This window comes from Vicugna pacos, chromosome 8 (assembly GCF_048564905.1).
Source record: "Vicugna pacos chromosome 8, VicPac4, whole genome shotgun sequence".
Classification (NCBI taxonomy): domain Eukaryota; kingdom Metazoa; phylum Chordata; class Mammalia; order Artiodactyla; family Camelidae; genus Vicugna; species Vicugna pacos.
The window spans coordinates 35016225-35041082 of record NC_132994.1 but is presented as its reverse complement, the minus strand read 5'-3'; the positions used below and the strand labels follow the sequence as shown (position 1 = coordinate 35041082).

Sequence of the window (24858 nt, the reverse complement as noted above, 5' to 3'; positions counted from 1 at the left end):
GGCTGAGACCTTCTTCCAATCATTTTTATATCTCCAGGGTCTGGTACATTGTCTCAGTCATTTTGATTTTAAGACTATATGCGAGTGAATGAATATGTAAAAATTATCCTTTTTCTCTTAATTTATTATAGAGAGATTAAAGGTCTGATTTTTTTCCTGAAGATTATAAAATCTTCTAGGACAGGAATTTTATACTTTACTTTTTGGTGACTTCAGTAGGAAATACATCTGGCACAGGGTGAGTCCTCAGTAAATGTTTGTTGATTTAACAGATAATATATTGAAGTGCTTTGGAAAAAAAGACAACATTGTTCAAATGTAAACTGGTGAGATTAATGAATTCATTCTGTTAAGTATTTAGTACTCTGTTACAGGAACTGTCTCTGTAGCACTTACTATTGAGCTACATTTTACCTTCACAGTATCCTTGAGTCTAAAATGTCTTGATTTAGGAATACTATCAATTTTTTTTTATTCAAAGGTACAAGTAGTAATTGACTTGGAGTAATTGTAGTATTTATTTCTTTATGTGTTCTAAATACACTTGAAATTTTAAAATTATAGGTCATCTAAAACTCCCTGGCTTACTTATTAGATAGAAATTTCTATTTCTCCTTTTAGAATGTGATTATTTTGGCTTATTCCTTTCAGTGATGAAATTTTACTTGACTGGAGAAACAAGTGATTGTAGATTTAAGATGACTTTTAAGAAATAGAATGAGAAAATGTAAAATCTCTCTCATAATTTTTCAGAATTTTGAGATAGATCACCTAGTAGGTCTATGAGGAATCTTGGATTCTGCCACTAGGCCTAAAATTCAGTTCTAGTGTAGAATCTATTTATGAATGTGATTGGGATTAAGAGATGTGTTATTTGTGTTTACTTTTACATCGTAACCTCTCTAACCCTCAACAGGTAGATAGATAGGGATAAAGCAAGAGAGGTATTTCCATTTTTTAAAATGAGTTATAGTCAGTTTACAGTATTGTATCATTTTCTGGTGTACAGCACAATTCTTCAGTCATACATGAATATACATATATTCATTTTCATACTCTTTTTCGCCAAGAGCTACTACAAGATCTTGAATATATTTCCCTGTGCTATACAGTATAAACTTGTTAATCTGTTTTATATATATCAGTCAGTATCTGCAAATCTCAAATTCCCAGTTTATCCCTTCTCACCCCTCTTCCCCCTGGCAATCACAAGTCTGTATTCTATGTCTGTGAATCTGTTTCTGTTTTATATATAAATTCATTTATCTTTTTTTTTTTAGATTACACATATGAACGATATCATATGGTATTTCCTTTTTCTTTCTGGCTTACTTCACTTAGAATGACATTCTCCAGGGACATGCATGTTGCTGCATATGGCATTATGTTATCATTTTTATGGCTGAGTAGTATTCCATTGTATAAATATACCACATCTTCTTTATCCAGTCATCTGTTGATGGACATTTTAGATTGTTTCCATGTCTTGGCAATTGTGAATAGTGCTGCTATGAACATTCGAGTGAAGGTGTCTTTTTGAATTAGGGTTCTTTCTGGATATATGCCCAGGAGTGGGATTGCTGGGTCATATGGTAAGTCTATTTTTAGTCTTTTGAGGAATATCCATACTGTTTTCCACAATGGCTGGACCAAACTGCATTCCTACCAACAGTTTAAGAGGGTTCCCTTTTCTCCACAGCCTCTCCAGCATTTATCATTTGTGGACTTTTGAATGATGGCCATTGACTGGTGTGAGGTGATACGTCATTGTAGTTTTGATTTGCATTTCTCTGATAATTAGTGATACTGAGCATTTTTTCGTGTGTCTATTGGTCATTCGTATGTCTTCATTGGAGAATTGCTTGTTTAGGTCTTCTGCCCATTTTTCGATTGGGCTGTTTGCTTTTTTCTTATTAAGTCATATGAGCTATTTATATATTCTAGAAATCAAGCCCTTGTCAGTTTCATCTTTTGCAAATATTTTGAATATTTCCATTTTAGACACTAGTCACCTACCAGAAAGTGGTAAAGCTAGTATTTAAAACCATGTTTCCCAGGGTTTGTGTTTTTTTTCCCACTTTATCACAATTGGGTTACTTTAGGCTAGGGTTTAAAGTTTAAACTAATTTCAAATAAATGCCAAATTCATTGGTCAGCATTTTTCAAAGGTTAAATTGTTTGATGTTTATCTCCGATCACATTAAATTTTATGTATTTCATTTCTGCTTAGGTAAATATGCTGAAGATATATTTGGAGAATTATTCAATGAAGCACATAGTTTTTCCTTCAGAGTTAATTCATTACAAGAACGTGTGGACCGGTTATCTGTTAGTGTTACACAGCTTGATCCTAAAGAAGAAGAATGTAAGTTTATTGATATTATATTTTCTTTCACATGTATATTTTAGGTTAGGTGGAATGTGTGATACATATTTAAGAATAATATTAAACATGAATTTATTAAAAAATAATAACTGGGAGAAATGTACTTTAATTCATCAAAGAAGTAAGTGCATACACACGCACACAAGGAAAACATGAATTTACTACAAATCTTTTTTACCCACGACCTTTGTTGTACATGTTGTAATAGATCAGTGGATTATCTATAAATGCCATTAGCATGAATTTTCTGGGTTTTGTACTCTTTTTTTCCTTTTTTTACCTCTTCTTTTTGTATAATAAATAGCTCTTCATGTTTTGACATAAAATTTTTTTTAGGCAGGCTTTTCTTCCATTTTCTTTCTCATTTCTTTTCTTCCTTATAATTTACTTATATACTTTCGTCTTAGAAATAAAAATATTTGAAAATTACCTGAAATTCTTAGGTTTGATTCTGTAAAAACGCAATTCCTTTTAACATGCTTTTGTGTGTGCATATTGCTAAATTGCTAAAATCTGATCTGGTTATTTAAATGTTACTTCCCATTTTAAATGATCATTTCCAAAAAAAAAAAAAAAAATACCAGTATGTAGGACAAAAATTTTCTACACTGAGATATAAAGCTAGGGATATCAGGTTAAGAAAACTACATTACAGGCTAAAATAATGGTAGAAACTTTAGTGGTGAAACATTTCTTGCCTTGATAGAATACATTGACCAATCATATTTCTCAAATGCCTCTTTCTGTTTTTCTTTTAACCAAAAGAAATGAAACTACTAAGAACATAATCTACCCTAGAGGATTATTTAATGTGAATCTCTTACAATCCTCTCTTCAAAATGTTTTTTGTAGAATAATAGTTTTTAAATGCAAGTTATATAATAGATCTAAACTTGAACAATAAGACTATTAAAGGTTATCACTAGAAAAAGCAAAGGAAGAATATAATGATTGATGTTTTAGTGATGGAATGAACTTCTTCTGACATAACTAATTTAATACATGAATAAAGAGAGGTAACTTACTATGCTATGTTTCTACTGCATGCAAAGATGGAAAGTTATATAGGTCTGGATATGAGGAAAAACCAAGACAGTACTTAAAAAAAAAAATCAAACAGCTTTCTTGAGATATATTTCATACACCCTACAATTAATTAACTCATCTAAGGTTAAAGTGTACAGTTCAGTGGTTTTTAGTCTTTTCACAGAGTTGTGCATCTGTCACCACAATCAGTTTCTGGAAAATTTTCATCCTCCTCCCCAAAAACCCTTTATCATAGCAGTCACTTCCCATCCGCCCTTCTCCCTAGCCTCTAGTAATCACTAACCTACTTTCTTTCTCTATGAATTTGTCTATTCTGGACATTTCATATAAATAGAAACATACAATATATGGTCTTTTGTGATTGGCTTCTTTCACTTAGCATAATGTTTTCAACATTGGTTCATTTTGTAGAATGTATTGGCATTTCCCTGATGACTAAAGATGTTGAGCATCTTTTCATACCTTATAAGCCATTTAAGTGACAAGTCACTCGGCAGGAAAATGGTGGAGCTAAGATTTGAAACCAGGGTTTAAATGACTTACTGGCCATTTTTGAATCTTCTTTGGAGAAATGTCTGTTCATATCCTTTTCCCATTTTTAATTAGGATTATTTTTCTTTTTATTGTTGAGTTAAAAGAATTCTATATATGCTCTGAATCCAAGTCCCAAATCTTATGATTTGCAAAGATTTTCTCACATTCTGTGGGTGATATCCTTTAAAATGTTTATGTTTATTAGTTACACCTCGTGAAATTCTTGAAATCATTGCTAATGTTAAAAAAATATTTTATGGCTATATGTTCAAGTATGTCATTTACATCCAAAATTTCTTTTTTAAATAACTTAAACATTTCAGTTATAAGTACATTTCATCTAATAATATAGAAATACATAGGCAGTTCTTTTATGTAACAGAAATAAAAATTAACATTTACTTTCAAAACACTTTCAAAATTTTAACATATTTTAGCATTCTTATTAAAATTGAAAATGAAACTAATAAATAACTTAAGATGCGTTTAAGTGTTAAAAAATTCTTAATGGGCCAGGAAAGGAAAATTGGTCAATTTCCTTTAAAATTATGTGGAGCACTGGGGAGAAATTCAGAACCTAAAAGTTGAACTACTTAATTTGAAATTGTTTTGGGGAAGTTGGATAGAGGAATTTTCAAAGTTATTTAACCTAGATTTTTTAACTCAGTGAAAGTTTAAGCGAAGTAACATTATAAGTACAATTACAGAGTGTAATATCAATATTTGGGTTTTTTTAATTACCATTAAATAGTAAGTAACAATGAGAACTACCAATGTAATTTAGAAAGTGTAAAAAACTGAATTTTTAAACAAAGACCTGTACAATTATATTTAATTCAATTATGTTTACAAACGTGCTGACTTACTGTTTTGTTGTAACACTAAGTAATATCAAATGTCATTGTTGGCAGCTGTCACTGTGGTCTGTTGACAAATTAGAGAAATGATAAATGAGAGTTGAAGATAGAAAAATGCTTACTAATTTACATGTTTTTTATATCCTTTACTAAGGACGTTTTGGAAGATTAAACACTAGGTTTCAACTTAAGGTTAATAAGGAGGGGTAAGAGAGTGGCAAGAATTGATCCATTTTGATTGCAGAAAACTGAGGCCACTTCTGACATGAGCCAGGGGAACAGTGTGTGGTATTGTGACAAAAGGATTAGCTTCAAAGGCAGACAGATCTAAGTTTTCTGTTCTGACTCTACCACTTATTAACCATTTTACCTTGGGCCAGTTATATAATGTTTTCTATTTTCTTCTGTTTAAAAATGAAATAATTCCTATCTCATTAAATTGTTGTAAGATAAGTAAAAATTAGTGAAAGCTTCTAGCACTATAGTATGTATTCATTAAATATCCTTCATACTACTCTTTAGTGATGGTAGGAAAAAAACTTTTTTCCTTCTCTGAATTTTATTACGGTGTTTTTAAGTGTGTTACAAGTCAGGTAGCAGTAGAATTGCTGGAAATGCAGTCATCGTATGGCTATTGCATTGCCAGCCTCATTGCTCCATTTATTTCATAAATCCAAACATTCATGTTGAGTGAGTTTTATTTGTGAGGATGAAAGAGATATTATTTTAGGGAGAAAAATAATTTAAGAATTTTTACGATTATTTAGTACTGACCTTTCTATGATATAAAGTATCTATACTTAAGCTATATTAAATATGTAAGAAATTGCCTAATTTTTTAATATCAGGAACTCACTCTGAGAGTTAAGAATCTAGTATTTTGGTACATTTCTTATTTTAACATGCTTCACCGTCCAAAAGAAAATGAGTAAATGAAGTTATTTTAAACCCTCATATATATATATGATGGGGTTGTGCTAGTTACTGAAGACACTAAAGTACAAGATAGTCTCAGTCTTCAAGAGCTTAGTTAAGGAGAGGTCCTTATGAAGATAAAAGATAAGTGAAATAAACAATAATACAGACTGCCGGGTACTTGAAAATTTCATTTTCTTTACAGTAAGTTTGTTTTAACTTTATAGTACATTTATCATATTTATAGTCTCCTAGCATAGAGGGCAATAGTGTGTTTAGCCCACTGACATGCCACTGATAATTTAATTCCTTCGGTGTTATTGATATAAGCTAAATGAAATTAATAAAGGGAGATGAAAAGAAAATTATAGGAAAAAAGAAGAGAAGAATGTAGGTTGGTGGGAGCTGGGGATGGCAAGTAGAGAAAAGAGAAAGATGTATTTGATGGGAAATGTAGGATACGCTTCAGGTGTCATTAGAACCTTCTGAGCCTCAGAAATCAAAAGCTGCATTAAAACTCATCTGATTGGGAAAATAAAGCACAAATTGATTTGGGATACAGTGATAGAGCATTAAAAATATGGTTCCTGATTCATAAGCCACTACAGTCAGAACCTTCTGATCCATGCTGACTTTTAAACAAAGACAGTATATGAATTTGCCCTTATGTTAAATCATCTTAGTAAAATAAAACAAAATACATTTTGGATTTTTGTTTTAGTGTCTTTGCAAGATATAACAATGAGAAAAGCTTTCCGAAGTTCTACAATTCAAGATCAGCAGCTTTTCGACCGCAAGACTTTGCCTATCCCATTACAGGAGACATATGATGTTTGTGAACAGCCTCCACCTCTCAATATACTCACTCCTTACAGGTCAGTAGGCTAATAAATACGAAGGCCAGTTATTTTTCTCAGACTTCAGATTGAAACAGGTAGTAGTGTACCTTTAAATGCTAAATCCCCAAACATTTTTAATATCACTGGACTCCTGACCGATGTATAGAGCCCTCTTTGTCCACCACCTTTAGAAAACCTTTGCTTTATTCACTAGGTGAGTTCCCAAGGTTCTGGTATACAAAAGACAAGACTTATTCAATGGAGTTGTTTTAACATGTATTTTTTTAAAACGCCAATGGCAAATATTAATATGAAGGGAAAAGAAGTTGTTACTGTCTTTTTAATTTAATTTCTAATTGGATAGAATGAAAAAAATAAAGAGTTCAAAATCCCACCACATTAATAAAATAAATACTATTCTTTCTTGTTCTTGTCCACTCTTGATCTGTATGCATTAAATTTTTGTATAATGAATATGTAATATCTCTTTAAAAAAATTTTTACCATTAAAAAAATCTGGAGTTATTAAGCCTTTCTTTGGAGTCTTTCACATGAATTGTTAAATGGGTCATTTAAGAGGTATAATACATATCCTGGATAAATGGTATTTGGATAGTTATTTGAAACTATCTGTCAGTAGGCAAGTGATTGGATGTAACTTACTACTAGAATGACTATTCGATGATATTTTTTGGATTTCGTAAGATGATTAGTAAATGAGAGTATTGGCAGACACCCTGTATAATTTCTCTATTCTAAATGATGTTATTATCCTTTCAGGCTTTTACCTTTGGCAGAATCATTTGTAATTATTGGCATTTCCCACAGGACTTCTAGAAAACATGGTATTCAGTAGAAGTTAGGGATGAAAATAGTCCAGCTGTACTTTAAATTATTAACACTAACTCTGAAAAGCTTTTGGTTTTCCATTTTCCTTAGTTTCCTGTCTGATTTGTGAGTTCTGTTGGTGCCTATTCTGATTTATTTTGTCAGTATTTTTACACATGCTATATTTTGTTAATGTAGGAGGAAAAAAATTGTAGTAAAATTATTTCAATTCTGATTGTCTCTTTAAGTCTTACTAATGTATGTTTTAATTGATATTGTGTATTTCAGAGATGATGGTAAAGAAGGTTTGAAGTTTTATACCAATCCTTCATATTTCTTTGATCTATGGAAAGAAAAAATGTTACAAGATACAGAGGATAAGAGGAAGGAAAAGAGGAAGCAGAAGGTATTACAAGAAATTCAAAAAATTGAAGTTAGTTTTCACATATTTCTGTTTTGTTGTATATATGGAACTTTGTAAATGCTGTACTTTGACAGTTTTATTTGGTCCATATGGTCAAATACACAGAAAGATCGCAGTCTAATGGGGAGCAAATAAGCACTTAGGTTATTATAATATGGTGTGATAAGTATGCTAGCAGAGGTATGCATGGAGGGTTTGGGTGGCACAAAATAGCACCTGCTTTAAACAGAAGACAGGGACACTTCAACAAAGCTTATAATGAATCTTGAAGAACAAATAGGAATTAAGTGGATCAGGGAAGAGACAGGCATTCTGTTAAAACGAAGCAAAGGAATATTGTGCAGATATTGGTAAAGTAGATTAAGTTAATGTTTTCTTACCATAGAGCATATCCTAAATGTTCTGGAAAGGTTATTACATTCTCACTAAATTCCTATCATCTGTCTGCTCTGCTGTCATTTCTGCTTTCTAATAAAATTCACTTGGATATGTTTTATTCCATGTTAATGATAACTAGAGATACAGAAGGAGAAGACAAAGTTGGATGTAGGCAGAATTATGGAGGAGGCAGCATCTGTCTTTATAATTCCTCTGTTTCTCCTGTAGCTATCTCTTCTCTCCCTGCTCTTCTCCACAATGCCTACATGTCATTATTTTCTGCACTAGACAATGTACCAGTGTTCTAGCCAGAGTTTGCAAACTGGTGACTGGTAGCCCAGACTAAGCCAGCAAGCAGTGTTTTGTTTGACAAACACAGTGGTTTTAAAATTTTTATTTGGAATGCCTTAGATGGACATACCAGTCTAGTTCACTGCAGGCCTTATCTTATACCTGACTCTTTTTATTCATGTTACTTGCTTGGCCTCTTTGGAATTTGACTTGTTACACCTACCCTAGACCTTTCTATGCTTTTTCTTTCACAGTTTGCATCATTTTTTTCAAATACCCTGTTTTCTATTGAATGATATAGTTATTATGTTTTAACTGGGTAATTGGATTTTTTTCTAATGTATGGGCTACATAATTAATTACTTGTCAGATTAACATAACCTTAGTAAATTTTCACCTTTTGGCTAGAGGTAGACAGTTACCATTAATGATAGAAATTTCACTCATTGTAGCAAAAACTGATAGATGTGGGAGCAAAGTTGCATCTTTTTTCATCTGACAGGACTTTCTAACGTAAAGTTTTATTATTTAGGCATACTATTTTTATCTGCTGTATCAATTCCAATTGGAGGTTCAAAAACATGAGAAATTGTGATTACAAGCAAACTAGCTAACTTAGTTCTGAATGCACAAATGAATTGTCTCTGTTACTTTTACTGTATTATGATAACATTGTCTTTTTCAATATTGATGTTAGAATTCTATTTTGATTATTATAACCTCTTTTTTAAAATGTAGCATTTCAGCATTTGGCTTTGTTTCAATACATCTGTTATAGCAGAAAAATCTAGATCGTCCTCATGAACCAGAAAAAGTGCCAAGAGCACCTCATGACAGGCGGAGAGAATGGCAGAAGCTGGCCCAAGGTCCAGAGCTGGCTGAAGATGATGCTAATCTCTTACATAAGCATATTGAAGTTGCTAATGGCCCAGCCTCTCATTTTGAAACAAGGTTTCTTTTCTTTTGTTTGTCTTTTTAACAAAATTAATGGTAAAACACTGACTTTATTTCTAATACCTGTAGCTCTAAGTCTTAGGTCCTGAACTGTTGAATTGACAGACTCTACTGTATAAAGTTTTAGTTGATTTTGAAACCCTGACCACTGTTTCCCTATTGAAGTCTGATCTTGGGCAGGTCGTTTTCATACTTGGACTTTAGTTTTGTCATCTGTAGGAAGAAGTGTTTGGAGTAGATGATCTTCAGGGTTGTTTTAGCTTTCATGTGAAGTCTCAACTCCCTCTCAATAGTTCAGGCAGAGTCGGCTAGAATTTTATAATACAGTAACAGGGTCTGGAGGTGTTTTGTTTTGTTTTGTTTGAAGTACTATTGATTCACTATATATAAAATAGGAGTTGAAAAGGGGCTATATTTTGTTCCTTTTTCTTTCTCCTGACTTCCTTTCTATGCTACATCTCCCACTCAGATGTGTCAGAACTTTCAAACAAAATTACTCATCCCCTTTTGCAGAAATATACAGTAGGTCCTGTTTCTTCTTGAGTATCCAGGGGCCCCATCTAACTAACATGCTACACTAAGAAACATATTAGCATCTCTCTGTGAAGAAATTTACTTACAGTTGATTATAGTTATTATTATATATTTTATAATTACTGATTGAATGGAAAAGAACTTTAAGATTTTCTTTTGAATAATACGTGTAAATTGTTAGGCCATAAGTATAAAATATCTTGGCCTATTTTAGGAGTAATATGCAAGATACTATCCATATGCAGTATTAAAAGAAGGAGACCGAAAGAATTGATTTTTTTTTAAATTAATAATTTCTAGACAAACATTTCTACTACTGTTAAATGATTAAGGTATTTAGCTGACCTGATAGTGTAAATATAGTACTTTCTGGTTTGCTTTGTGTACATCTTTTAAATCCATCTTTGTCCCTAGCATACACTACAGTCAGTAAATGTTTATGTCTTGCTCAGTGTATCTAAGATTTTGCTTATATCTGACTTAAGTTTTATGTTATTATTTACTCAGCTATTTTCTGAGTACCCTAGCACCTTAGAAAACAGGAAAAAGACAAAAACAATGTAGTTAGCCATCTCTGTGCTACTGGTATCAGGGAGGCCTTTCTCCCTTAGGTACAAGACATTTGGAAGTCATTTAGTTTTAAGAGAGCAACAGGATATCCTGGCAGTAAAAAATTCCAGTTTTCATATTCTAGCTTTTTGTCATTGGCATCTTTTTGTAAAGAAAAAAATTAAATAGAGGCAGACCACTTTGAACAAATTTGCTAAAAATTCATTATTTTCTTATTTATAAGATTATATATGTAATACTCTTCACCCTTGTGAATTGAATTCATTTTATACTATAAAATAATGAAATAACTGAAGGCCATCGTAATAACCTGAATCAGCAAGGAAAGTGCGTTGTGAGCAGCATTCTGTGTTTTAAAAGCAGGATGAATGTAATAAATTTCTGAAAGAAGTTTCTTAAAAGTAGTTAAAATATTGGCATTCAAAGGATAAACCTTAAATATCTCATAAAGAACGCTTCACCAATAATTCAAGAAAAATACACTGATATTATATATATTTTTTTAGACCTCAGACATATGTGGATCATATGGATGGATCTTACTCACTTTCTGCCTTGCCATTTAGTCAGATGAGTGAACTTCTGACTAGAGCTGAGGAAAGAGTCTTAGTCAGACCACATGAACCACCTCCACCTCCACCAATGCATGCAACAGGAGATACGAAACCCATACCCACCTGTATCAGGTATGTCGGGACAAGGACATGATGTTTTCTCTCAGAGGTTGGTAACCCTTTTCTTTAAAGGCCCATATAGTAAATATTTCAGGCTTTGTGGGTGTGTGGTTTCTGTCACAACCACTTAACTCTGCCATTGTTGCATGAAAGCAGCTATGTACATAAATCTGCATTTCTACAAAACTTTATTTATAAAAACCCGAGTGGGTCAGATTTGGCCTTTGGGGCATAATTTGCCAGCCTCTGACAAGAGCTGACATTCTCTTGGGAAAATTTAGTTAATGAGAATTTAAACATTAAAGTGTCTTTCATTTTATTATAGTTTTCTGTATCAAGCACATGATGTGCAATATATGAACAAAAATTAAGAATTTTTGGAATGTGGTTATTAGGGACTAAGAAATGGGAACCAAGGATGTGATTATAAATGTTAAATTTGATATTAGGGGAAATATTCTAAGAATTTGAGGGAGAATAGATAATTGCTGCTAATAATCTTCCAGTAAAGCTATTTTGAAGTTTAATTGTGTCCATTGTTATCCACTTTGCAGTTTTTTAAAATAGAGAAACAGAGATCAGTATTACAATTTTCAGTTTAAAAAATCAACCTTATATCACTGACTTATTTGATGTTCCACCCTCAGCAAGGAAGAGGGCCATAAATTTCCTTTTGTGGTTTGTAATTAGTTGTCATTGATTTAACTGAAATGACATATGATGAGTCTCAATAGCTTCAATATAAATACAGTATTGTATGGGCCACAGGTATTGCTACAAATATTGTAATTTAAGAAGTGTTGTATCATTACAAAGACTCATATCAGAGTGTAAAATTGAGCACTTTATTTATCAAAATAAGCATAAAATGCTTGAGTGCATATGAAAGTTGCATGAGAGGATGAGACCATTTAGAATATTACAAATTAAAGCACCATGTATTACTTTTCTTGTTAGTGTACTTTTAGTTCTCATTGTATTCTAAATACTGCTGAAGAATTTTTATAGGAACATGTGAATGAGTGCCTTCTTAGCGCAGTAGGCAGTGCGTCAGTCTCATAGGAACATGTGAATGCATCTACCTTGATGTAATTACTGATAAGCATTTATATTTTGTGTGGTTAGTTTTTCCTCTTTAAATAACTTGCTAGGATCTCTTTATCATTTCAGTTCTGCTACAGGTTTGATAGAAAATCGTCCTCAGTCACCAGCTACAGGCAGGACACCTGTGTTTGTGAGCCCTGCCCCCCCACCTCCTCCACCACCTCTTCCATCTGCCTTGTCAACTTCTTCATTAAGAGCTTCAATGACTTCAACACCTCCCCCACCAGTACCTCCCCCACCTCCACCTCCAGCCACTGCTTTGCAAGCTCCAGCAGTTCCACCACCTCCAGCTCCTCTTCAGATTGCCCCTGGAGTTCTTCACCCAGCTCCTCCTCCAATTGCACCTCCTCTAGTACAGCCCTCTCCACCAGTAGCTAGAGCTGCCCCAGTATGTGAGACTGTACCAGTTCATCCACTCCCACAAGGAGAAGTCCAGGGGCTGCCTCCACCCCCCCCACCGCCTCCTCTGCCTCCACCTGGCATTCGACCATCATCACCCGTCACAGTTGCAGCTCTTGCTCATCCTCCCTCCGGGCTACATCCAACTCCATCTACTGCCCCAGGTCCCCATGTTCCATTAATGCCTCCATCTCCTCCATCACAAGTTATACCTGCTTCTGAGCCAAAGCGTCATCCATCAACCTTACCCGTAATCAGTGATGCCAGGAGTGTACTTCTGGAAGCAATACGAAAAGGTAATTTTCTCAAGAGCCATTAAATGTGTTGCTATGATAGCATGAGAAACTTTCTAAATATTTGAGACAGTAATGTTGTCTTCATTTATAAAATTTTAGATAATCATGTTTTTACACAAATGATCTTTGGAAAGTAAAACTTTGATTTATATTTTAAGTCATTTTCAAGAAAATATATCACATTAATTATTTTATTTTCATACTAGTAGAGTTTCTTAAAACGTTAATTGAATGAATGAGAAACTAAAAGTATCAGACTAAACATTATAGAAAACTTAGTTAAAACCCTTCATCTTATATTTAATATGTATAATTAACTCCTTTAAAAGTGGCATTTTCTTCAGTGTTAAGGCTGTCAGTTTGATGTATAAGTGACACTTGCTCTACCAATGCCTTTAAAGGATTAAGTTTCCTCCCTTAGTAACAAAGGAAAGACTTGTCATATTCATTTATTTATTCAGCCAACATTTCATAAGCACCTACTATACGCCAGGCACTAACAGACAGAATGTAGTATTGCCTTCCTCTCAAGTACTGGGGAGAATAAAACCATAGAAAATACCCTCAACAGTGTTTAATTTATTTGACTGTACAGGTAACAAACAAAAGAAATGTATTACCTGGTTAAAATTTAGGGAATAGTGAGTAGGGAAGCAGAATAGAACATATGGCTAAACAAACTATAGATGTCCACTGGGATATGTGATTAGTCACCAAGTAATATCACAGATGATAACATGATAAAAGAATTAGTGTCCCTCTAAATATGATTCCTTCAAATTCTTTTTAATAGATCTTGCTTTTTATTTTTCTGCTAGTATTTTTCATGTGTATTTGATTTTATTATATTAATAATATCTAATAATACCTAGTTTTTCGTATTTTGGTTTACAATGAATGGTTTGGATTTACTATATCAGGTATTCAGCTGCGAAAAGTCGAAGAGCAGCGTGAACAGGAAGCTAAACATGAACGCATTGAAAATGATGTTGCCACCATTCTGTCCCGCCGTATTGCTGTGGAATATAGTGATTCAGAAGATGATTCAGAATTTGACGAAGTAGATTGGTTGGAGTAAGAAAAAAAATGCATTGATAAATATTACAAAACTGAATGCAAATGTCCTTTGTGGTGCTTGTTCTTTGAAAATGTTTGGTCATTCCAGTGTTTTGCTTTCTTTTCCTTAAGGTAAATAACCCTTTTCCACCATAATATTTGATTTCTAAGAAAAATATTAGCATATGTTTCCAACTAAATGTTTTACAGTGGCTTATCTTTTTTTATTTTTCCCTGAAAAAGACATAATTTGGTCAAATAAACCACTAAGTATTAAGCATGGACAGCTGTTGTTAGAGTAGCAGATTCAGTTTTTTGATATATCTTAATTGTGCACTTTGTGAATTTTAATTTAAAGAAAGCAACTGAGATTAAAAATCTTGAGGGCAGCTGTATCTATTAATGAGCCTTATTCCATTTCCTTACGTTTTAAAAGAAGAAACACTGCCTTGATTATATGAACACACTCAGATAAGTACATTTAGCTTGTAGCATTGAATTCTCTTAAAGGAATGCTTGAATTTTTTTTTAATTATTGTTTTATTGTTTTTAAATACTTGCCTTATTTGAATGTTTAGCAGTATCCCCTTCCTACTTATATATTGTGTGGTACAATTTTGCTTGCCTATAAGAGTTTAAAATTTTTCCATGTGAAATACTCGGACATAAACCATTGTAACTTACCTAACTGTTAAGAGTAACAGTCTGATTTAATAAATGGTTCATTTTAAAGGTTCATGGGTGTTTCCTCTTTGAATAAAACTATTTCTGATAGTTTATCAAGTAATATAAAGTAAACTAAATAGTAAATGAAAAATTTTAAATTGCCTAGTATGTAAGCTTGCTTTTATATTATATGTATATCCTAAAGTAAAAAAAAAAATCAGTATTTTTCAACTCCTTACACTCTTGAATTAAAATCTCACCTTGCTCTCTAATTTCAGCACACTTTGACTTCATTATAACAGCATTCTTGAAACTACATTTTGCAGTGGTAAAATGAGTTGTTAACATTTACACAGTCCAGATTCAGGGATAGAGGGAGAGCAGCATCAATATCAAATTATTTAGTCTGAAGAAAAGACTAAATGGGGTTTTGATAGTTTGTAAAAGGGACTGTAATCTTCATCTTTGCTTCTACCTCTTTTGCAATGCAATTCTCAGTTTCTTCCCATCAAGAGACAGGTTCTATTCTCACCTCTTTGAATCTGAGTGTCCTTGAGACTTATTTTGGCCAAAAGCATGTGGCAGAAGTAAGCTCAGCCCAGTCTGCTAGAAGTTCAAAAATCTCATGCAGAGATCTATCCCAACTGAGGCCAGCTTAGACCAGCCAATTGCAAGCTCACCTGCTGGCTAACTGTAGACGGATGAGCAACCCTAGCTAAAATTAGCCCAGTCTAGAAGAACCGTTCAGCTGACTTATAAATTCATGAATAAAAATAAATGTTTATTGTCATACACCTAAGTTTTGAGGTGGATTATTTCACATAGCATTGTGGCAATAGATTACTGATACAGGGGGCCATTGGTAAGTTGCTAATTTGGGGGGTTTTTTAGGCAGCTAACTAATGATCTGTAATCTTTGTAGAATAGGAATGATGAATCAAGTCCACTGTAGCAATACAGTTTGGACATAAAAAACTTCCTAATAACTCTAATAAAATGATTTGCTTTGCTCTTTTGGGTTGCTTTGCCTAGAACAAGAGATCAGATAGCTGTTTAAGGTTTCTTTCCAACCTCATGGAACTGTATAGTGTTGAATTTAACTCAAGAAAGTATGCCACAATTTAAAGTTCGTCTTTCTACATGTGCTTATATGGTCAAAAGGCAGTAACTGGTAGGTTTTGTAAAACTCAGTTGTGGCCAGGTAACTAAAAGATAATGGTGCTGGTGTCAGTATAGTTAAGGGTGATACAAAAGGAAGTGGTTGAAGATTTCTTAATAATAGAAGTGGATCTGTTGTAAAGCCTGCAAGTGTGTATCCTAAATAGTTTATGATAGGTTTTTTTGTTTGTTTTTCAGAACATTCCTAGAACATAAGAAAGTGCCCAGAGACTGAAGAGGCCATATATGTAGTATTTATTTTAAAATCAAAATAACCTTTCAGTCTAGTATTCAACTTAACCTGCTGAGAGACTTTTGGAACAAATCATTCTGTAGTCAATTTTAATACCCTAAGAAGAATGAAAGTTACTGGGTAATGACTATTTTTTTTCTTATTGAATTATGTTACTGTTGCACAAGATTGTGCATAAGCATAGAGGCAGAAAGAATGAATTACATATTATGGAGAAATAATCCATATTACCAGATCCAATGAACATTCTTTAGTCCTCAATTTATTTGATCTTTATATTCTGCCTGTACTCTACCTCCTTGAAACTGTCAATCCCTCTGGCTTTTTTTGTAACACTGTTCCTTCCCCTCACTGATAATGATGGGACAGAAGAAGGGGAGGGAAATGCTTAACAGTAGAGTGTGGGATAAAATTCAGTCATTGTGGAGGGAAAGGAAGTGTGTCTATAATGTTTCCTAAGTAAGGGATATTTGTAAGCTGCAGAATTATAAGGTGTTTTAAGCTATAACTACTACTTTTCATAACAATCTATTTGGGAAGATGAGATGACTCCTGAAGCATTTTCATGTTATAAATATGTATTAAAGGTAAATGAGAATAATGTTCATTTCAGTAGTCTTCTGTAAATTATGAAACACTACCCTTTATATCCACTTTTTAAAAGCCCTACCCTTTCTTCAATAACCATCTCACATCCATATTTTCACGAAGTCTTCTCAGATGACCACAAATACAGTTGCCTAAACAGGCAACTCACAAGTACAGTTCATATTCCTTTTCAGTTTCTCTAAGTCTTTTATTATAAGCTTTCTTCAACTAATACTTAAGCCATTTTGTATCACAGTTATTTACTATTTGAGTTTGCCAAATAGGTTACTCACAGGACAGCAGGAGCCTTGTCCTAAACAGGCAACTCACAATATCTCGTCTTGTAAACAGGTTCAGAAATACCTCCTTTTTGTTCTGTCCTCTAAGGCTCTTAAAATTGTATCTTACTAGACACTGTTCCTGCTTAAAAAAATTTCCCCCACTGATCTCAGTAATACACTTGACCTAAAACTAGTCCTGGCTTCATAAAAATTCTGTGTGTGTGTGTAGTTTGAAAAATAGAAAGCATAGAATCAACTTTTCTGGCCAAAAGGTGAAAGTTACTAATATTTCTGAAGTCATTTATTAAGGTAGAGAGCAAAATTGATCAAATGTTTTGAGTTAATGGGAATTCTCATTAATTACTTTCAAAACATAGCTTTGATTTTGGCTATAGTAAACATACTACTGCTGGTTTGTTGGTTTGTTTCCATTTTCACTCTACTGCATTTATCTTGACCCCAACTTTTTTTTAAAACTACCTCCCTAAACTGAAGCAAGTATTATTTATTTGAAGCTCCTAAATAGTTTAGTAAATTCCTTCTAGAATTCATGATCTCTCTGTTATCTACTTAATTAAAAAATACAGATAAACCAATGCAGGATATTAATCATGCAATATCAGGATTTAAAGATGGTGTTGCTGCACTGAACTAATGAAAATGAAATATCAAATTACGGTATTTCTATATGGTGTCATATAACTGTAATTAATAGAAATCATCTTATTGCAGTCAAATAGAAGGCATAGAACCCTTGTAATACAAAGAATTAAGTCTTTTCCTCCCTTTATTCATTGCTGTACTAAGAACAAATTTATTTATTTCCTCCATGTTTCGGCTGTAGAATGCATCAGTAATCTCTGTTGCTTTTCAAGCCTGACAACCAGGCTCTGAATAAAGAATGAATACCAGCCTTGAATGAACATTTCAGGCACTTTTTTTTTTTTAACGGACTTTATCAATACCTTTTTCTTATTATTGTAAGGCCAGCTGCTCTGACTTTTTTTCTTTAGAAAAAAAATTTTAAACATGACTGAGCATGTATGGAAGTCATTTTTTCTCAGAATATTTATCGTTTCTTCTTTTTCCTATTATAGATAAATTTGTTTAGTGATAATGATTTTGAATATTTTATAGAGTCTGTATAAATATATTCCTTATATGTATGTGAGTGTAATACTCAAAGACTTCTTGGTAAATTTTTTATTTATCCATCCTGCCTTTAGGCTAGCTGTTTCAGTACTACTCTTGATAAAGGACATTGATGTCTCTGGGAGTAATGTGATTACACCTTTCTGGCCTGGAAACAATATAAAAGACACAAGAGCTTTCAAATCATAATCTGTCTTCTATTGTAACAATTTCCAGTATTACTTAAAAGTATCTGTTTCATTCTTATGAAAGCTATGAAATGTTATGCTTCTAACATTAAAGAAAATCTGTAGCAACTATTTATCTAGACCATACCAGATAAAGGAGCATATCTATTATTAATGGTTTGTTTTCATTTTCAGTTTTACATTTATTATATTTCTGTTTAACAAAACTTTTTGATGCCTGCAGTTACTTTGCTGGGTATTAGGGCCATAACAGTGAATAGACAGAGCCCTACTTTCTGAGCATACAGATAAATTAAAGAACAATGAAAGTTATGTTAAGGAAGCTCATAGCACAGAGAAAATATCTAGTCTAGGAAGTCAGGAGAGGCCTCCAAAAGGAAGTGATATTTAAAATTTGAGGTGGCCTGGTCAGGTGAATGTTGAAGTGAAGTTGGACAATCTTCCAGGCAAAGGAAATAGTTGTGTGCATGTCTGGAAATGCTTGATGCAAAGCTTGTAAGGAGTGGGGTAACTAGAAATAAGTTAGAAAGGTAAGCAAGAGCAAACCATGAAAGGGTCTTAGAAACCACATTAAGGAACTTGCATTATATTCTATGGGCAGTAAAACTGAGTAAGTAACATCAGAGTCGCATTTTGGAAAGAGAATTGGCAACCACAACATGGTATATGAGTTAGAAGTAAACTTAGAGGTCAAGAGACCAGTCACGCAGGTACAGTAGATGACAGATAATAATTGGAGGTGATAGTGACAGAGAAGACAGATAATGAGATAGATTCAAGAGAGATTTAGAATATGATGCACTGGACTTGGTAATTAGAGAGGAAGGAATCAAGGATAATTTCCAGAGCCCTGACTTACTGATAGAAGGACCATGAAGAAGAAGAGCAGATTTGGGAGGATGAGTGCTGCAGTTTAGGACATAAGGCAGGGAAAGGATTACTGACACAGTTGGCGGGAGGGATTAATCTTACATTTGTAAAAGGAAACCTTGCCTGCAGGAAGGAGAAAAGGAAGAATGTGTAACAGGTTTGAAGGTTTGGTGCCAAAAAAGTTGAGAAAGTGGTATCTGTTTTCTCTTTGAAGTAGATAACAGCACTGCTCAGGGTAATTGGGGAGCAGGAGGAGTGCGAGCAGTTTTAAGAAAAGTAGAAGAGGTTTGAAGTAGTCATTGTGGAAAATGGGAGAGAGCTTTCCAGGGAAATGGAAAATTGTAAGACAACATTGAAAATGTTGAGATTGGTGACGATGAATTTAAAGTGGCTCCAGTGATTTTTTTTTTCCCCAGCAGTCTGAAGACATTTGCCAGAATGATACATTTGGATTCATCCAGAGTTGGATTTTGCTTGTATTGTGAAATGAAAGAACTGTCTCTAGGGAAGCTTGACCCATGTCCTAGCCCCATGAGTAAACTCCCACATTGAAGTTCTTCTCATCTAATTTGCCATAATGCTCGTTTGATCTTCTTTTCTCATTAAGTACACTCCTGTGGGCTGTCCTGGATTGTCAGATCCTTCAGGTTAGTCTTCTGCCTTCTAGACTTTATATTCTTCCTGCCCTAGGCTCAGCAGCATCTTGGTTTTCTTTCTACCTCAGTTTATTATGCAGTTCCTCCTTTTTATCCTGTCACATCTGCTGAATCTCTGCTCTATTCCCACTTTAACATGCTTAGCTACCCTTTATTCTGTTACCTTTCAGATCTAGAAATCATCTTCTAAGGAGTCTGTCAAAGATAATTCTACCATGAAGGTTTGTAATTCAAAACAAAGCAGCAGCAAGCGGGGAGACTTTTTGGAATTTGACTTTTTATCTATTCCTTTCATGTCTAAGTTATCTCTTCTGCTTCATTTACTTTGTTAACAAGAATCCATTTCCTTTTGAAGATGCTTCCCTTAGCTCAATAAATACTATGTGTGATTATTAATTTTGTTTTTTGCAGCATATTAAAATGAGGCCATATTTTTAGATTTGATTCTTGGATTGGTTAATTTTCCATAAGTCTTTGGCAGTAACTGTTTTATTACCCTTAGCCAACCATCTCAGAAAAATCTGGCAAAGGATCTCACTAAAAGAATCTGAATAATTTAGTGTGAACTGCTTACCATTGTCAATAAAATAACTGAAAGATAAGGGCCTACTGAACGAGTACTAAGCCTTTTACCTTGATACCAAAGATTAGCCCATTCCTTTTGTTTGGTTTTTTGTTTTATTGTGAAACATGCATACAGAAAAGTCCATAAAATTTTTAGCTCAGTCATCTGCCACAATGTGAATAGAAATGTAACCACCACCCAGGCCAAGAAATAGAACACTGACATCGCTTTAGAAAGCCTCTCTCATGCCCTTCCTAATTACCACCCCTTCCCTCAACTCCAACCCCAAGGGTGGCCACTATCCTAATTTATAGTAATCACTTCCTTATGTCTAGACTCATTCCACCTAAGCATGTGTTCCTGAATATAATAGTTTAATTTTGCCTATATTTTGAATTTTATATAAAAGGAATATTTAGTATATGCTTTTTTGTGTCTGATTTCTTTTACTTAAAATTTTATTTGTCAGATTCAACTATATTGTTATATGTAAGCTACTTTGTTTTCATTGCTTTATAGTGATCCATGGTATAAATATACCGCAGTTTATCTACTCTACTCTTGATGGATATTTTAGTTTGAGGTTTGGGGCTTTTAGAAATAATGCTGTTGTGAACATTTTTGCATGATTCTTGTCTGTGTGCAGGCATATCTGTTAAGTATATACCTAGAAGTGGAATTGCTACATTATAGGATATGCATGTCTTCAGCTTTAGTAGTAATGCCAAATGATTTTCCAGAGAAGTTGTACCAATTTACACTCCCACCGTCAGTCTGATAATTCCTGTCCTTCCTCATCCATGCCAGTTTCTGGTATCATTCTGTTTTATTTTAGCTATTCTAACAGGTTTGTGGCGGTGTCGCATTATGGTTTTCTTTTCCTATGAGGTTAAGTATTTTTCCATGTTTTTATTAGCCATATCTTCTCCTTCTCTGTGGCTTGTCTTCTCACTTTAATGATGCTCTTTGAAAATAAGTTACTAATTTTAATGTAGTTCATTTTATCAGTCTTTTTATGGTTAGTGCTTTTTGTGCCCTGTTTAAGAAATATTTCTCTATGCTAAAGCTATATGATTCTCCTATATTGTTTTCTAGAGGCTTTGTCATTTTACCTTTCACAGTTAAATCTAAAATCCATCTGGAATTGACCTTTGTGAGCCATGTGAGGTCAAGTTAAGTTTCATTTTGTTTTCATCTGGAGATCCAATCAAGTTAGCACCATTTATTGAAAAGACTATCTTTTCCACTTCTCTACAGGGCCAATTCATTAAAAGTACATAAACACGGACAAAAATATATATTTATGTATTTATGTTGATATATGATTATAAAATATGACTGTATAATGATGACAGTATAGATACACACAAATATATGAGTCCAGTTATAGACTATATTTTTTTCTACTGGTCTATCCTTATACCAATACCAAATTTTTTTCTAAAAATGTTGATATCCAAGAAATCAAGCCATTCCACCTTACTATTTTTCTTTAAGATTATCTTTATTATTCTTGGTCCTTTGTATTTCTATATACATTTTAGAATCAGATTGGCTGCTAACACATTGGACATTTAGAGGCAGCAGTGGCTTGACTGGCCTTGATAAGTGGGAGCCTGTTGTATGATCTTCATTTCTGACCACTCTGTTCGTATGCCCTCTTGCAAATTTTCCTGTCCTTAGCATAGTAGACCTCCTCAGCTGAGCATTTAAATGTCTCTAGACCTCTGTGACTCTAATAAACAGATCTTCAGTTAGCCACTCAGTTCTATCTGCTCTTCCACAGCTTGAAATAAGGGCCTTTTTGTAAGATATCAAGTAATACCTCACCTACAGACTTTAACTGCTTGTTGACAGCCCTTGTTTTTTCATCCTCCCTCTGTAGAGCATTATAGCAACTTGGCAGTAACCAGCCAATCCCACTGTCTAAATTTTTAGACATTGTTTCCCCATTTCATTGAGATGCCAGAATCATTACACAGGCAAGGGCAATCGCCCTCCCCAGGATGTTTTCCCAGGTCGCCATTGGTACAATCTTTAGCAGTTTGGCCACTACCTTGTATTCCCCACATACTACTCAGGCTAACATTCTTCTCTGCCTACCAAGTAATGAATAAGCCAGTCTAAAACTCCATCCTACCACTTGTGTACTGAGACCATTCCCATCATCACCTGTGTTAGCTTAGGGTCCTCTGAGATGCATATGCCAAGACAGGATTGAATATGCTAGATATTTATTGGGGGAATGCCTTTGAAGGAAAAAGGGGAGGGAGGCCAGAGAAGACATGTGGAGAGCTGTTGGATGGTGAAAGGAGAGGAGGGAAAAAGGATGATTGGTTGAAAAGTGTCTTAGACTGCAGTGCTATTCTAAGAAAATTTTGGCCAGGCCAGTAGGGACTTCTCACACCGGAGTTGCCTGTTAGAGAAATGGACCAGTATTACTAACTCTGCTGTGCTTAATCATTGGCTAGGAGCAGTGTAAGATAAACTTGGCCTTAGCATGAACATAATAGTAAAATCCAGAAGGGCAGCAGCTAGGGCTTTAGTCAGCCATGCTTCCCCCAGCAGGAGATCTGAATGGTTCATTTTTATGGCCACCACAGATTGCTTTGATGCCTTTGTCAAAAATCAAATGCGTGTATGAGTGGGAGTCTATTTCTAGGCTCTCTGCTACTTCATTGGTTTATTTGTGTGTCCTCTGCCAGTGTCACACAGCTTTGATTGCTGGTACCTTTTGTAAGTCTTGGAGTCAGGTGCTGTAAACCCTCCAATTTGTTCTTTGTCAAGATTGTTTTAAATATTATAGGTCCTTTATATTCCCGTGTGAATTTTAGAATAAGCTTGTCAATTTGTACAAAAAATTTTTTCTAGGAATTTTGACTCAAATTGCATTGACTCTATAGCTCAGTTGGAAAGATGATTGACAACAGTACTGTCTTCCCATGGCTCAGTGATGAGCATGGGCTGTCTCTCTAATTCTTGGCAGTATTTTGTAGTTTTCAGTGTAGAAGTTTTACATGTTTTCTATTAAATTTGTACTGAAAGTATCTTATATTTTTGACATTATTTATTCTTTATTTCACTTTATAGTTACTTGCTGTTAATATATGAAAGTGCAATTAATTTTTGTGTATTTACTTTGTGTCCTTCAAACCTGCCAAACTGACTTATTAGTGCTAATAATTATTTTGTAGAATCCATAGAAATTTCTGTATAAACAGTCACATCATTTGTGAATAGAAACTATGTATTTATTTTCTGATATGTATGCTTTTTAATTTCTTTTTCTTGTTTTACTGCCCTGGCTAGGACTTCCCGTGCAATGTTAAATAGGAATGGTAAGCACAGACATTCTTGCTTTGATCCTGTCTTTAGTAGGAAAGAATTCATTAAGTTTGATGTTACCATTAAGTATGATAGCTGCAGGGTTTTTGTAGATGCCTTTTACCAGATTGAGGAAGTTCTTATCCAGTCCAAATTTGCTGAGAGTTTTTATCTTGGTTTGGAGTTGCACTTTCTCACATAGTTTTTCTGTATCTGTTTGACTGATAGATTTTTCTCCTTTCTTCCATTAATATGATGGATTACATTGATTGATTTCCATAAATTAAATCAACCTTGCTAGAATAAGCCTTTGCTTGATTGTGATCATTTTTATGTATTGTTAGATGTGATTTGCTAATGTTTTATTGAAGATTTTTATATCACTGTTCAGGAAGGTTTATAGTTTTCTTTTTTTTGGTATGTCTTTGTGAGATTTTCATGTAGGTGTTTTGAAAATGTTTCTTCCTCTATTTTCTGAAAGAGTTTGTATAAGAGTGGTATTTTATCCTTTTAATGTTTGATAAATTCCATCAATGAAACATTCTGTGCTTAGAGTTTTCTTTGTGTTATAGTTTATTATAAGAGATTTAACTTGTTTAATAGATACTGAGATATTCAGATTTTCAATTGTATCCTTTTCATCTAAATTATTTAATTTTTTAGCATAAAGTTGTTCACAGTATGTCTTTATTGTCCTTTTAATGTTTTTAGAATCTGTAGTAATATTATGAGTTTCTTTTTATTTATCTTCCTTGGAATCCAAAAGGCTTCTTGAATCTGTGGCTTGGTATCTATCATCCATTTTGGAACATTCTTAGTCATCATTTCTTTAAAAACTTCTTCTGGCCTATTTTCTTTCTTTTCCTTCTGGAACTCCAGTTACCTACATGTTACATCATCTCTGTGTCTTCTCTTTATCAACCTTTGTTTTCTATTTTCCATTCTTTGTCAATCTGTGTTTAATTTGGATATTTTCTTCTGACCTCTTTTGTAATTCATTTAATCTGTGTCTAATCTGCTGTTATACCCATTGAATAAGTTCCTAATTTCTGTTATGTATTTATCATTTCT

General features: G+C 33.6%; 1 protein-coding gene across 7 annotated transcripts in view; it reads left to right on the top strand.

Annotated features, from left to right (window-relative positions):
- The window catches only part of WASF1 (WASP family member 1), a 68690-nt gene extending 53868 nt beyond the window's left edge, over nt 1-14822 (top strand). For 3 of the 7 annotated variants that reach the window (XM_015240432.3, XM_072965686.1, XM_072965690.1), the window contains 7 exons: nt 2231-2365; nt 6461-6614; nt 7695-7839; nt 9278-9450; nt 11064-11243; nt 12402-13030; nt 13951-14822. In XM_015240432.3, the coding sequence (XP_015095918.1) occupies nt 2231-2365; nt 6461-6614; nt 7695-7839; nt 9278-9450; nt 11064-11243; nt 12402-13030; nt 13951-14108 (1574 nt within the window). In that variant the 3' untranslated portion in view covers nt 14109-14822. The remainder of the gene's footprint in view (nt 1-2230; nt 2366-6460; nt 6615-7694; nt 7840-9277; nt 9451-11063; nt 11244-12401; nt 13031-13950) is intronic. The other 4 variants (XM_006205653.4, XM_072965689.1, XM_072965688.1 and 1 more) reach the window with 4 other exon arrangements.
- Nucleotides 14823-24858: the final 10036 nt, after the last annotated feature.